This window comes from Microplitis mediator, chromosome 4, assembly GCF_029852145.1.
Source record: "Microplitis mediator isolate UGA2020A chromosome 4, iyMicMedi2.1, whole genome shotgun sequence".
In the NCBI taxonomy this organism is placed as follows: Eukaryota; Metazoa; Arthropoda; class Insecta; order Hymenoptera; family Braconidae; genus Microplitis; species Microplitis mediator.
The window spans coordinates 10135176-10152448 of record NC_079972.1 but is presented as its reverse complement, the minus strand read 5'-3'; the positions used below and the strand labels follow the sequence as shown (position 1 = coordinate 10152448).

General features: G+C 28.4%; 1 protein-coding gene across 1 annotated transcript; it reads left to right on the top strand.

Annotated features, from left to right (window-relative positions):
• Positions 1 to 12009: 12009 nt before the first annotated feature.
• LOC130667221 (uncharacterized) lies at positions 12010 to 17112 on the top strand. The gene is made up of 9 exons (XM_057468715.1): positions 12010 to 12182; positions 14436 to 14826; positions 15139 to 15280; positions 15426 to 15575; positions 15637 to 15818; positions 15922 to 16136; positions 16199 to 16419; positions 16565 to 16703; positions 16776 to 17112. The coding sequence occupies exons 1-9, from the start codon at positions 12010 to 12012 to the stop codon at positions 17110 to 17112; spliced, it is 1950 nt and encodes a 649-aa protein (XP_057324698.1).
• Positions 17113 to 17273: the final 161 nt, after the last annotated feature.

Sequence of the window (17273 nt, the reverse complement as noted above, 5' to 3'; positions counted from 1 at the left end):
TAATTTAAGTATTTTTATCAAGTCTTAGCGAGAACTATATAATTAAATTTTCGGATGAAATATGTATTACATGAACTGAATCATTTCGTAAAATTGAAATTATTTTTAAGTATCTTATGTGAATAAAATATAATTAATTAAACCATTGCAAATTTAAGTTGATGTTAAAAACGAGATCCTTAAACATTATATTCAAATCGGTTGATTTGTTCTGAAAATATCGTAAGACAAAAATGTTTTTTTTTTTAGCAAAGTGTATTTCAATCGGTCAAATAAAAAAAACAACCGTTTTTTTAAACTTTTTGAAATAAAAGAATTTACGAACAGTGACATTTTTGAGCATTTGTATCTTTTAGGGAAGCATTTTTAGATGTTGAAAAAATCCGTTTCCAAAACTAATATCACATCGAATTTTCGAAATCGGTAATTAATTTTTATGAAAATAAGAATATCATATAAAATAATATCTTTTAATAAAATAGTTTATAATAATTGAAAAAAAAAATACATTTTGTTGAACACGATAATTTTTTTTTAAACAAATAATCTATACCTTCAGACTGATGTACTATCATTTTTAAGTCATCAAAAAAGAATTAAATAAGGCATTATTGGATGTTATTATATTATATTTATTTTTCCTTAACTGTACAACACTATGTTTTTTATAGATTTTATCTTACGTATTTCTAAATATATTTTCTTTTTGTTATTCCCTTAGTTTTTTTGCTTTTATCTCAACTGCTTTTACTGGGAGCTTTCCACTTTTGCTTCGCTTACTTGGCTGCTCGCCTTTGGATTCTATATTATTGGATGTTAATAAAGACTAATATACAAAATAACAAACGTTATCACTCACTGCTTTATTTTATTTTTCTTTGTTATCCATCATATAAGTTAATTAGGATCGAATGCCCCAAATTTTCCTAATCACGGAAATTCTATTTTAATGATTCGTTTAATTAGTCAAAAAAAATTAAAGCATATACTGATAGAAGTATTTATTTAAGCCAAATGAATATTTCTTAATAGTTAATAAATGGCTTATTTGAATAGAAAGAAATGACATATGAAGTTGATTTAGTTGGGTTATGACAAACAATTTACAGTATTATTTAATTTTTATTTTTTAAAGTAAATAATACACACAGTCATCAATTTTCATCGATTATAACAATCATTATACAAAATCTATAAGAAAATGAAATATTATTATTGATAAAACAGCATTAAATTACATGTAACAAACGACCTAGACTAGACAGTGTACTGATAGGTAATATAAACAAAAAGTGGCGCTATAGTCAAATATCGCGGTGATGTTCACTCAAATATGAGATTTATTAACTATTAATAAATCTACATTTGAGGCAAACAAATACTTATTTCAGCTAGATAAGGTATTATTAGGCTGAACAAAATGATATATTTGATAGAAATAAAATTTATTTGACTCAAACTTATGTTTATTAATACTTAATAACGCTTTATTTCAAACCAATAAGGCTGAAAGACTGTTTCAAATAAATGCACTTATTTATATCAAATAAATACTTCTATGAGTAGAAATACTTATCATAAGTCTTATCAATTTTTCTTGTCTTTGTTACAATGTTTTTTTCAATCAAATAATCATAACAACTATTTTAAAAATCGTATATAAACGAAACCCAAATGTTGTTAAATTAAAACGAATCAGTTAGTGTTTACGGTACGTTTGTTGCTCACTAAAATGAATTTGAAAATTCCATTTTCCATAATTTCTTTAATTATACTTAATCTTTTGATACCATCAAATGCTGAAGAAAATCCAAAATCTGGACCATTAGATTTATTCGCGAGTGCTACTGGTCCTATAGGTAATGTAATGACTTTAATAGGCTTTTTCAAAGAATTAGTTTCTTTGGGTGACAATAGTAAAGAAAAATATGAGGCACGATTAACACAAGCATTTAATGACATACATGATATAAGTATAAAAGTTGGAAGCATGACAAATGCAATAAATGATTTGGGAATTACAATTGTATCAGCCCTTAATCAAATAGAAATTAACAAAGATAATAAAAAGCGTCTAAGAGCTATGAATAATATTCTAAACACATCGAAAGAAGTTGATGTCCAATTCCGTCATTCCTTAATACCTCTTTTAAAAAGATATAAATCTGCCCCAAAAGAAGATATTACTAAATATATCCGTGACACGTTCAGAAGAGACATATTGTTATATAAATTAGTTTCAATCACCGAATGGTCAAGTGGTTTAGCACAAAATAAAACAAAGGGCAATCCAAATAATGTATTTTCAATTGCAATTAAGCACTACTTAAGATTACAGGTAAGATATAAACTTTATTTGTCTTTATATATAGCTTATTAATTGTAGACTAACGCTTTTCATAAAACTTCTATCCTAAAAACATACATTATAATTTAGGAAAAATTTTTACTCGAATTTAAGTTCCTTGTTCTAAGAAAACTATCAGTGAAGGATAAGTTTTTTAACTTCCCGGGAAAAACGTCCCGATCTTCAGGTACATAATCTTTTCTGAATATTTTCCTTTTTTTTTTTACGCTCGGATATTTTCCCTAGGAGTGAAAAATACGTAAAAAAAAAAAGAAGTTTTTTTGCAAAGTAAGGTACCGAGCTCCACCAGTGCTCAAAAGAAGCGCCTTCTTATCCCCATCAAAAACATATGCATAGATATATACAAAAATATTAATATTTGCTATAGATATAGTCAATTGTTAGTAAATTTGCGATTTTAACCAACAATTTATTACTGAAAAAATTTTCAATATTTTGATTTGAACTTTGGTACACAGTTTTTTTTTATAATTCTTTTTCTTTACAATGAGGGCTTGAACGATCTGATGCGATGAATAGTTTTCAATTTAGAGCTATGTGCTTACTTGGTTACAACGGAAACATTGTTTTTTGCTTATAAAAAATAGTCGCACAGGGTTTTTTCCGGTACCGTTTGTTTTTCTCAATATTTATGATATTTTGAACCACTCCAGGAGCTAGAAACAGCGTGAAGTTACGGGCTGGCTTGAAGGGTCAACCGGTTTTTACTTTTTTTTTTCTTCCTTTCAATTTAATTATGCCAGAGGAGAATTTTATTTTGGCGAAAAAAATTGTTTTTCTAACGCTTTACGTTTGACTTAATTTAATTTTTATGACAGACACTTGAAATCTACGACATTTAGCGCCTATAGCCAGCAGCTAAAAATATTAGATAAGATATAGCTGGTAAAAAAGATACCTAATCGTTCTAATAGTGACGTCATCATCGGATCAAAAAATATTTTTTGGTTACATGTGCGATAGCAAACGACCAAAAAATATCGAAGTAACTTAATGAGCCATCTTGTGACAAAATTTATTATCATTTTAATTCGTGAACTTACCGACTTCTCTCTAATTTTCAACAAATACTTAAAACAATCTTACCAAATAAATTAACACGGATTTATAACATGCTATTTATAGGCACTAAATGTAGTAAATTTCGAATATCTGTCACAAAAACTAATGTATTTATCTAGTACAATCGAGTCTAAGACGCTCGTGTGTTGGTACCCTCGCCTTCGGCTCGGGCACCAATCTTCACACTCACGTCTTAAACACGATCGCACTCGATAGATAAACTACTATTATACGCTAGTTATAAAAATTCTAACATATGAGAGATAATATAAAATAAAAATGTTGGAAAATCCAAAATTGCACACCTCAATCGCTCATTTTATTTTTTTTTATGAATTTTTTTATTCAACTTTTAAATTATTAATTTGATTTTTTTATTTCTTAATTCCAGTTTAATTTTTTTTTTTTTTATTAAAATTTTTTCTTAATATCCCGCATTTTCGTTGTAGATGTCGCTCTTTTTTTTCAATCCTACTGTTTTACGCTAGTGCTGCTGCTAGAAGTTGATGAGGAGAAAAAAAGAAAAAAAAATTTACTTTTGCAATAATAACAATAGTGAAAATAAAAATGGCCGCTAAACTTTTCGTAAATAATCAATCTTATCATTTTATTTAATTACAATTAAACTAAAAGGATTTAGACAGTAATTTTCAACAGGGTTTTTGTGATCAAAAATACAAAGATAATAAAAAAAAAATTAGAAAGATTAATTGTGTCTATCGAGAGTTATTTGGTTTACTAAGTTTCATACAGGACAATTGACAACTCGTGTCACTGGGATTAAAATAATATATATTTAATTAATGGAATAATTAATCGACTTAATATTGGGTCGAAGTTATTCTTTAATAAATTGTCTTTGCGTTGGTATAAAATTTGACCCATTTTAGTGTAATCGAAAAAGTCTAGAGATAATTTAATGTGAGTGAATGAGTCAAAAAATTTAGAGAGATCACAAAGCACACCAGCGCTTTCGCGCTTGAGGTGTGCAAAAATCGGTCCATCGGTTGACCCTGCGGGCCAGCCCTAAAACTTCCCCCTATTTTCGAGCTCGAAGAGCTCGAAAATGCTTTTGGATGCCGTTGTTTTCGAAAAAAAAACGTTTTCTACTATTTTTTATCCAACGATATCTCTCAAACGAATTAACCGATTAAGACGGTCGAGGTGGCAATCAACATGTTTTATCAAATTTTAAAGCTGATTAAATTTTAAAATTAATTCATCCAGTAGTTTTTGAGAAATTTCAAAAAAACTAAAAAAAAAAGTTTTTTTGAATCCTTTCGTCAACGGTTTCTCTTGAATGAATGAACCGATTTTGATGGTCGAGGTGGCATTCGACGTGGCTTATAAAGTTTTAGAGCTGATTACATTTTGGAATCAATCCATCAAGCGAATTAAAAGTTATCCAAAAAAAACATTTTTGAACAAATTTTATTTTTGAAATATCTCCGAACGCACCCTACTGATTAAGCTCAAATTATTAAAGCTTCTAGATATTAACAAGCCGCGTCGAATGACGCCTCAACGATCAAAATTGGTTCTTCCGTTCAAGAATTACAGATATTTACATACAAACGTACGTACACACATACATACACTCGGACATCATCGTGAAATTAGTCAGGGTAGCTTCCTGGAACCTTAAAACGTCAAAATCTGATAGAAATTCGATTTTCGGAAATCGGACCGAAACCAATAACTTCCCGAATTTTTGAAAATTTTCAATTTTCTTAGCGGAAAGTTAAAAAATTGTTCTTTCATACTAATTAATATATTTGTCTAATTTGGTAAAGAAATAGAATTTTGTTCACGTTTTCTTCAACAAAAACAAATTTTAAGAAAGTAAACACGTAGATCGCTAGATTACTGATAACAGCTTCGAGCCTCGAGCTTTATTTTGCGTTTGGAGATTTTTTATGAATCATAAACTAAAATTTTTTTAGTAGATTTCAAGGACTGCAAAAAAGTTTTGATCATTAACTCGAAAATATATGAAAAACTACATTTGTTTATGAAATTATCGATTATATAAAAGTATACTATTTGATCATCATATGTTTTATCAAGCCGACGTTTGAATTCTTACTCGAGAAGTATTTTTCAAGTTCTAAAATAATGAAATGTTTACTTGAAACATCTATTTTCAGAAAAATAGAAGTTATTGCGGTGAGTCATCAATGTATAACAAAATATATGAACTGTATCAATATATGTTAGGATGCATCAGCGAAGGATACAGTATGCTTTTTATGGCCTACGAATTCCAACAACAAAGACCTGAAAATACAGGTTGGTTACCGCAATTTACATCTTTATTTACACTTGTCGAGCAGGAAGCCAAAGGGTGCCTCCTGATCCTGCCAAAATATATTTTCCTTTTTTATTTTTTATACGAATATAAATAACCAAAGAATTATTTATTTTTATCAAGAGGATCGGCGCCCTGGACAAAGAAGTATACTAGAAAAATATAAAGAAGCAGTTGTTCATATGACCACTTCAGCAAACAGTTATCTGAATCAAATCGATACGACGGCGTATAGAAAATCACAAGACTGTAACCCGGATGAATGGGCTGAAGGTTTGATATTTTTTAATCAACTCTGGAATAAATATGCTTATTACAACAATTAATTATCTAGGAGTGAATTACATTCGTTTAAAAAATCATGTTTCGTATCATGAATCAAGAACAAGATGGAGCTATGATCCGAATGCAAAAATCGTAAAAAATGTTGAGCCAGAACACGAATGCAACCGTACACAAATATTTTGGAATCCTTCAGCTACGTCCGATGGTGCCATATACAGTTTAAACTGCCCACTCGTAAGTCAGTTTGTTTGATATCATACACAAAAAAAACAGTTAACTCGAGCCAAGAAGATTATTCTCCAAAAGTTTGCTTTATTAATAAAGAACGGAAAATTTTTTTAATTAGGAATATCTTCTCGGTTGTTGAAATATAATTTAGCTAAGAGAAGTTAATTTGAGTATTGGACCTGAATCAATAATATTCTAGAATCAAACAATCGACTTTTTTTTTCTTTTATTGGAAACGATCTTTTGATTTGATAGGATATACTACACGTAGAGAAATTTATGGTAACCGTTCCTAGTACGTTTATGAAATATCATCCCATACCGTTATGGTAATGATTACTTGGAATTATGGGATATAGGCCCATACTTTCGGGGAAAAGTTCCCATAAGTATAGGAACGATTTCCATCATTATGGTAACAGTTCCCATATCGCATGTGAAAGAATTATGGTAATCGTTCCCATTATACTATGGTATACGTGACTATAGTATTATGGTAATGGTTACCATGATATTATAGTTATCATTACTATAATATTATGTAATAATAAGTTGAACGTTCTTAAAGTTTTAAATGTAAATTGAACGTTCCTAACGTTTTAAACGTAAATTGAACATTCTTAACGTTTTAAACGTGAATTAAACGTTTTTAACGTTTTGAAAGTAAATTGAACGATTTTTTTGTATTTTGGTTCGTAAAAAATTGGTAATTTCATGAGTTATGATCTTAGTTTAATGATAACATCAATTAATTTATTTCAATATTTGTAATCACAATTCTCATAATCTTGATATCATAATATATGAAAAGATATAATAGTGTTAAAGATAGAAGTATGAAACTAAAAAAATTTTTTTTCAAAATACGAATTTTTTTACTTAAGAGCCAGAAAAGCAAACGACAAAATTTTAGAGAATTGACGTGATTATAATCCAGGAGTACAAAATCGATGAAAAAAAATTTTTGGTATGCTTCTGTTTTCTTACTATAAGTCTAAATAGGTTTTATTTACGTTTTCGATTTATGATCCTTCAATCTGTGTTTTGAATAAGTTGAAAGTTGTCAAATTGAGTTTTTAATGACCAAAACGTTCAATTTACGTTCAAAACGTTAAGAACGTTCAATTTGTGTCGAATATTTGGACTCGGGCGGTTACCATGCATTATGAGAATCATTCCCATAATATTTTGTAATTGTTACCATAAATGTCTCTCCATGTATACATCATTGAGCTAAATAATTGTCTTCCTGTCAGGTGAAGTAGTCTGACTTTTAAATAGTAAATATATTATGGAGAGATTCATGTTACTGAAATAAGCCGACGTCTAATAATTTTTAGATTTTTTTAAAAACAATGCATTTAAAAAAAAAATAAAATTTCAAAAAATTGCACATATAGTTTTTTTAATTTTTTACTTGAGCATATTTTGAGTTTTATTTTTTAATTAAATTGTTGAACAAAAATTCGAAAATTATTGATTGTCTGCTAACTTTAGGATTATAGACATTGCTCTTAGTTTTGAAATGTTACAGTTTTAAAACAATTTTCTAACGGGCGACACTGCTCGCAATCGGGTACAATCTCATGAGCCTCAAAACACCCGTTGCAGCCTAGCACCAGTGACTTTTCCTTCCAACGCCTTTGTCTCTTATTTTCAGGAAATTTTTTTAATGGTTAAAGCACTGGTTTTTGTTACTTAGCGAATACGGAAGTTCTTGCGTTTAAATAATGTTACTTATTTCAAAAAATTACATTCATTTGAAAAAAAAAATTCTCTTATATTAAAAAATAAAACGCTTAAAATATGAGTAACGATCTATTGATTACAGTATAAAACAAATGTTGACATGCAAAAAGATTTTAATTAAGATAAAAACTTTAAGGTAATTTTTATTTGGCAAAAGATAATTTTTATTTTTCCAATTGATACAAAAAAACTTTCTTGAACAACAAATATTTTCCTCGAGCCAAAAAAAATTTATTTCAGTGTGATAATTAATAATACATCCTACTAAGCTGCTCGACAATATGTAAAGTTTAAAACCACGAACATATTACAGATTTTTGTCAGTAATTATACCGAAGATAGCAGTTGTCAACGGTTTCCAAATAACGATTTTACGAAAGATAAAAACACCAATTGGAAATCAGCATGTACTCTCGGAGATAATTCAAGATTGGAACAATTATGTGCTTGCGATAAACAAGTCGATCAAGATACTAGTATACGAACACTAAGTTTGAGAGAACATTACACTGATAGTGCTGATAATCGGTAGTAAAAAATTCAAATTGATTATTCGAAATGGCCAATTAAAAAATATTTTTTTTCCGAATAGAGTTGTTACCGGAATACAATTTATTGTTAAAAATAATATCGTTATGATAAGAATTCGAGAAGGTAAATTTGTCAATGGGATTATAGACCCCCAAACCGTTAGATGGATAGATGATGATGGGCAGCATCCTGAAATAGGTCCTGACACAGTGAAGCTCAGTTATAATATACGAGCGTTTGAATTAGATGACATAGAATTGCCTGATGGGCACTTGGTAACAGGTATTGTATATATTATAAAAATGATCAATTTTCTTTACATTAATATTCGAGTCTGAGTTCAACATAAAAATTTGGAGGGCTTTCACTAGCTCTGTTGAGCGATTATTTTATAAATTAATATACCATTTTTAATCTGCATGTGTACATTAACAGGAGTCAAATTCAGAGTGACAAATGAAAAGCGCATATCATTAGTAGTAAGAGGATCAGCTATGTATAATCACAAAAAAAGAACTTTCCCATCAATTCACGATCAATGGTATTATACAACACCTGATCCAGATATACCAAGGTAATTTATTATAATTTTAAAATTAAAAATACTATATTTTATCCACTGCAGTATTATTATAACCCATGTTATTTCATATTACAGAACTAATATTGATATACAATATTCAAAAAATCCAGCTGATTCAAACGATGATAGTCAAGAATTTAGTAGTCCAGGATTGAATTACGTTGATTTCTCAACATCAGTATATTCTTTAAACAATGAAAATATTGCAATTATACCATTTATAGATTCACGCGAACTTGTTACTGATCCACCAATCGCTGTAGGTGGATTAGGAATATTTTACAAAAGTAATCCCGGCTACGGTGGATTTATAGCGTTTAGGTTTATCACGGCCAAATATAATATTCTTCTCGACTCAAATCATGATCAAGCTCTGAATAGTACTTTTTCAGGCTTACTGAAGTATTTAGAATGAAGAAATAATTCGATAAAAATTAATTAGAATATTCTTATCGAGTTTTAACGAAATCTCCATTCTCCATTTGTTTAAATAGAAGGCATAGTACATGAGCTGTACCATTTTTTAAAATTTTAAATCTTTTTGAAATAATTTGTATGAAAGATAAAACCGTAATACAACCATCGCAAACTTAAATACATTAAAATTTTAGAAAGAGCAGAGTGATACATTGTACGTGTATATAAATCGTCATAAAACCGATGTAGAAAACGAGCTCAAATTATTACACATTATTTTAAAGAATTTTTCATACATAAAATTAACTCAACGCACTATAAAATTTGTATACCCGCAAACGCTGTATTAATTTCTGTAAAAGAAAAATCGTTTCAATCAATAAATATTTTTTAATTGAAAAAACAATTCAGCAAATAAAGTTTGTTTTTAAGATCAATGCAATTTACCTCGTTAACAATATTTTGTAATTTTTAGAATACAGAGGACTTTCATCCTCACAATGTGCAAACTCAAAAAAAATTCACTTATCACTTCTCATTACACTTGTTAGTTCACTACTTTACACTGATTTTAATAAAAACAACAACACTTAATTTTTCTTTTAATTTAAAATCACCAGTTCATTACGATACTGAAAGTAGCAGACATTAAAAAAATTTATTTCTTTTAAATAAAGAAATAAAACACCTAGAAAAAAAAATTTTGAAAATTCCACAGCAAAAACTTAAAAGAAGCTTTTTGAAGGAAAATTAGGATAGGAGGGGATTGGGCAGGATAAGGAAGGAATCTTCTCAATGAAAAAAGTCTATAAATGAATTGAGAGTAATTCGGATTAGTTAGTATTGTATCTAAATTAGCTGTCAATTTGTGCAGAGTTTTTTGTAGAACTAGAATTCGAAATCATGGAAGCTAATTAAGTATAAAGTATGATCCTATTATTTCTGCGTAAAAGGTCAGAATGTAAAAAAATATGATTTTAAGCTCGATATACAAAAAACTTGCGACAAATTATACTATAATCACTGTAATTACAATATATTTTAAAGTTCAGTATTTATTTGAACTTAAATTTTATGACGTTGACTAAACACGAGACCGAAATAAATTTGTCAAATCGCTCTGTATGTATTTATAATTTTGAAATTGAAATATTACTGTTAAATTAATACAAAATTGAAAGGGTTTCCTTGATATCAATCATATATGTACAGTAGGGAGGGCCGAAAATCCACTTTTTTAAAATTTTCATTATTAATACCAAAAATAGTTTTCTTTGTACAAGAAAAAAGTTTTTCGAAAAACAAAAAAAATTTTAGGTCGATATCTTAGGCTCGCCGAATCCCGCTAAAGTTAGAAGTTGTTTAAAATTTTTTTTCCAATTATTTTTGATCGGAAATTTAATTCTCTACAAAAAAGGTCATATAATAAAATTACGTAAAGTTGATAGTTACTGAGATAATTGCAATTTTGCTCTAAAAAATATAATTTTTCAAGATATGATCACTTTTTCGGAGTAAAATATGAATTTTATCTTATAAATTTCATGGGAAATTAAATTTATTATAAAATTGGCTTTCTGGTAAAAACTTGAAATTTATAGTTATTGAGAAACTGGCAGTTTTATGTTTAGATAGTCGTATTTCTCGTTATTTGGTGGCTTTCACCAAGAATTGCTATTATCTTTGTAACTATCAACTTTGAATAAATTTTTATTAGGTCCATTTTGTAGAAAACTGAATTTCCTATAAAATTTTTATGATAAAATTTATTTTTTACCCTGAAAAAGTAATATCTTGAAAAATTTCATTTTTTAGAGCAAAATTGCAATTATCCCAGTAACTATCAACTTTACGTAATTTTATTATAGGACCTTTTTTGTGGAGAATTAAATTTCCGATCAAAATAAATTAGAAAAAAAAATTTTAAACAACTTCTAACTTTAGCGGGATTTGGCGAGCCTAAGATATTGACCTAAAATTTTGTTTGTTTTCCGAAAAATTTTTTTTTTTTGTACAAAGGAAAATATTTTTGGTATCAATAATGAAAATTAAAAAAAAGCGTATTTTCGGCCCACCCTTAAGTACAGACTATATTTTATTTTCAATATTTTTTTCCACATTATGATAATTTATCATCATAATAAGGCTTTATTAAATAGTTATACGATTCCTGGAATTGCGACATTGAAATTTAGGAAAAAATAATTTATATTTAATGATTCTTATTTAATGAATAATAAAGATAAATTATAAAAAAAAAGATCTATTCAACACTATGTCCCTTTCTAAAAATCTATGGATGGCTGACGTCATGATTATGTTGAAATAGGGGTCGGCATATTCTATAAACATTTGCGCTTCACAGTATTTCTATACTAGACTCGAGTGTGATCTTATAATATTTTAAACTCATCCAAAAGTTACTTTCAATTTTGACGGACGCATTTTAAAAAGTGTTTCGTCGAGAAAACATTAAAAATGAATTATCAGTATTTAGATCCGATGAAATGGTTTTGTCTTATGATTTTATTAAGTTTACAGGATATTAAAAATTATTCTGTTGGAAAGTGTATTAATATAGAGAATAAAGAAAGTTCACCATCAGCCCACGATGAATGGGATCATCTAAAGCATAATATTTCTAAAAGGAGGTAATGCATATTTTAAACAAATTATTTTTTTGTTTTATACGTTTAGTTGTTTGCTAATAATTAAAAAAATAACTCCTCTTCTATTGTAAATTTTCAATTTTTATAGCAGTAAGTTAAAAAATTTAATGCATTACTTGTATATTAATACTCATAATTAATATTGAATGTACTGACTATTCATTTAAATAAATTATAAATTATAAAACATGAGAACACTTAAATTACACTTCGTTGAACTAAGCTTAAGCTTTTCGAACCCGATAAAATTTTGTATTGCATTATACCCGGGTCAAAAAATTAGATCTGTTTTAAAATAAATGATAAATTCAAATATTTTTCCTTTAATTCAAGTTTATAAATCGTATTTATTTTATATAAGAATTTAATCTGTTTTTGCCCGTACTATTCCTTTTCCAGGCTAATATCAGACTTATTTTCGTATGATATTTAGTCTGTTTTAAATCGCGTTTAGACTAAAAACAGACTTTTTTATTATAATTATTGGTCTGTGTTCAATTGTTTTTAAGGACAAAAACAGACTTTATTTTCTATAATATTTAGTCTGTGTTCAATTGTTTTTAAGGACAAATACAGGACTTTTTACAAATATAAATAATAATAATAATAAGAATCTAGATTTATTAATTTATTTTAATTTTTTGGTATTTACAACATGCTAATGCGCTTCCATAATAAGATGTCACACAGAGAAAATGTTGGCTCGAAACCTACCAATTTTTACAATGCTGTCGACTAAACTTGAAACAGGGAGTAAAGCATCCAAAAAATTATCGTGTTCTTACAAAAAATGATTATACTGTATCACATTACTTATTACGCGCGGGAAACTTATCGATGAGCTTCAATATCAATTACTTCCATTCATTATAATAATTTTGATGCAGCATAATAATTTTTCATAAGAGCATAGTAATTTTTTGGATACTTTACTTTCTGTTTCAAGTTTGGTCGACAGCATAATAAAAATTGGTGGATTTCGAGCCAACATTTTTCTCCGTAGCACAAGAATTTTGATGTTTTCTTATGCCATAATATTTTCAATTTTATCCAGTAAATAAGAGAAAATTCTTGACATTTTAAGAGTTGTTTTATCACTTTTATTCAATGATATAAATATTCAATAAAGACAACTAAAGAATTAAGCTGTCAAATTTTCATTAACTGCCGACATTTTTAAACAAAAGATAGTAAATAAATAGTAAATAAAACATAATCAATTCTGCAACTTAATATTTTTTCATAAATATTGCCCATAAATGAAAATTTTATAAGTCCATGATTTAATCTAGTTTTGTCCTTGTAAATTTTCAGAACTAAAATTTTTTAAAGTTCACGAATTAATCTAATTTAGTCTGCTCGTAACGCGTTTGTTTTTTAAAGTAGCAGATCAAAAACAGCTTAAAATTTTCATAAAAGTTAAAAATCAGATCAAATAGTCCAATCAGACTAAAATCAGGTCAAATTTTTCAGTCCGGGTAGATCAAAAACAGATTAAAATTTTTATCGAAGTTCAATAACAGACCAAGTAGTCCAAATACAGTCCAGTTAGACTAAAATCAGATCAAATTTTTCGACCCGGGTATAAACTACAAAAATTATAAGCAAATCTTAAGTGGTTGGTACCAAAAACCTTTCAATTTTCGTGTACGATTATTCTTGAAAAAACGTAAAGAGTTGAGCAGAACTGAATGTTTATAATCTTTATGAAGAGTGATAAAATCCTAATGATTTCCTGATTTTCTGGAGTGTATAATACCCTACTCTATGAGGAGGTGTATCCTTCGCAACCCCTGCTATGAAAGTTCAATTTATCAGAAATGTAAAATTAAGATTTATTGTAAATCAAATCTTTCAGAAATACGACGGTTGTATTCAAATTAATTAATAGACTATTCGTTTTTGTTATTTAAATGTACTTTTTTTATTAGCACTTATTCATGAGCGATTTTAAGTAATGTGTGGTCGCGACACATGTTAGCATTTTCGTCACTTCAAATACAGTCTCGTCGTTAAGTATAACACAGAAATTTATTTGAACTCACAGCTCGTGAAATTTTATTGGTACGTTAGTATAGCTACGTCAAACCTGTACGTGATATGATATTTAGCGTGTAAATGCGGTTGAGTAAAATGTATAAGCAAGGTTCGATATATTATAATTGGCGCTTTCGGCACGACACAACGCTCGGAAATTGAACTTTCAAAGAAGGATTGCAAAAAAATATAAAACAGAATCATTGATGACATAAATACTATACGTGAGAAATCTTACAGCACTAAAGCAGCAGTTAGAAGTTTGGAATCTACGATTGTAACAGCCCTTTATAAACAACAAACCAACGAAGAAAATAAACGGCTTTTAGATTCTCTATGGAATATCCAAGAAATATCCGAAGAAATTGACACTAATTATAAATACCTATCACCCTCTCAATTATACAATTTTAAAATCAACCCAGTCACAGCTACCAAAAGATATGCCAATAATACACTCGAAGGTGACAAATATTTAGACAAATTACTAAAAATCGGTCATTGGACAAGTGGTTTAGCAAAAAATGACTCAAATAGCGTTCAGGAGAATGTGTTTTCAGTTGCGATTGAATACTACTCAAGATTACAAGTAAGATATAAACATTATTTTGTTTTTATGTAAGGTAAAATACTGGTAAAATACTTACTCTGTGAAAAATTTTTGAAGTGAAAATGGTCTTTGCGGATTTTACACAGTATCTTTTGTGTGAATTGACGGTGTGAAATTTTTAAAATATGCGGAAAACTACATTTACGTATTAAGTTTCTTTTTCGTACAAAAATCCATTCTATAAATATATACCATTTGTAAATATTATATAAGCCGACGTTTAAAGTCTAAATCTAGAAGTATTTTTCGATCCAAAATGATGAAATGTGTTTTTAAAATGATTGTTTTCAGAACAATGGAAATTACTGCGGTAAATCATCGATTTATAATAAAGTATATCAACTTTATGAATCTATGTTAGCAAGCGTCAATAAAGGATACGCTATGATTTATATGGCGTATGAATTCCAAAAACAAAGTCCTGAAAATACAGGTTGGTCACCATAATTTACATATTTTTTTTATGCACGCATAAAACAAGATGACAGAAGGTGTTCCCTGATCCCGTCAAAACATGTTTTCTTTTATTAATTTCTATTCGAGTATAAATAACCAATAAATTATTTATTTTTTACAAGACGATCGGCGATCTGCACAAAGGATTATACTAGAAGAATGTAAAGAAGCAGTTGTTCGTATGACCACTTCAGCAAGCAGTTATTTGAAGAAAATCGATAATACGACATATAAAAAATCACAAGGTTGTGACCCGGAAGAATGGGCTGAAGGTATGATATTTTTTAATCAATTCTGGAATAAATATGCTTATTACAACAATTAATTATCTAGGTGTGAATTACATTCGTTTGAAAAATCATGTTTCGTATCATGAACCAAGTACAAAATGGTACGCTGATCGACATGCATTATTCTTAAGAAATATGAAGCCAGAATTCGAATGCAATGGTACACAAACATTTTGGAATCCGGACATTGAAGATGGTGTCATATATAGTTTAAACTGTCCACTTGTAAGCCAAAGCTTGTTTTATATTACAATAATTAAATATGTGATACCTACAAAGCTGACTGATAATGTTACAAAATAAGTAAATAATCACGAATACATTTTAGATTTTTGTCAGTAATTATTCAGGGGATAGCAGTTGTCATCATTTTCAGAATGATGATTTCACGAAAACTAAAAGTATAGATTGGATATCAACATGTACTTCCGGAGATAATTCAAAATTAGAACAATTATGTGCTTGCGATAAGCAAGTCGACCAAGATACTAGTATACGAACAATAAGCTTAAGAGAACATTACACTGATAGTGCTGATAATCGGTAATAAAAAATTCAAATTGATTATTCGAAATGGTCAATTAAAAAATTTTTTTTTCTAATAGAGTTGTTACCGGAATACGATTTATTGTTAAAAATAATATCGTAATGATACAAATTCGAGAAGGTAAATTAGTCAATGGTATTATAGACCCCAAAACCGTTAAATGGATAGATGATGATGGGCAGCATCCTGAAATTAGTCCTGATACAGTGAAGCTCAGTTATAATATACGAGCGTTTGAATTAGATGACATAGAATTGCCTGATGGGCACCTGGTAACAGGTATTGTATACGTTATAAATTTTCCGTACATTAATATTCGAGTTTGTGTTCAGCATAAAAATTCTGAGGGCTCTGATTAGCTCTGTTGAGCAATTATTTTATAAGTTTATAAATCATTAGTTAATCTGTATGTGTACACCAACAGGAGTCAAATTCTTAGTAAGAAATAAAACGCGTATATCATTAGCAGTAAGAGGATCAGCTATGTATGATGATAAAAAAAAAACATTCCCATCAATTCACGATCAATGGTACTATCCAACACCTGATCCAGATATAACTAGGTAATTTATTATAATTTAAAAATTAACAACATTATGTTTCATGCACTGTATTATTATTATAACTCATTACAGGTGTAATATTGATATAAAATATTCAAAAAATCCAGCTATTTTAGATGAACAGTGCCAACAATCAAGTATTCCCGGATTGAATTACGTTGATTTCTCAACATCAGTGTTTTCTTCAAAAGATCACAATGTTGCGATTGTACCATTCATAGATTCGCGCGAACTTGTTACGAATCCACCCAATGCTCTAGGTGGATTAGGAATATTTTATAAAAGTAAACCCGGCTATGGTGGATTTATAGCGTTTAAGTATATTACAGCTAATTATAATATTCGCCTTGACAGAGATCATGCTCAAGCTATAAATGTTACTTTATTAGACTTATTTAAATATTTATGAAGAACAAAAAAAAATTTTAATTGAATTTAATTAAAATATTGTAGTAAATTGTTACATAATTAATATCACTTATACACTACAATCATAACAAATTTAAATTAGAAATAACAGCACTACAATTAATAGCAGTAAAAGAAAGACAAGAAAGATATAGTTTAAAC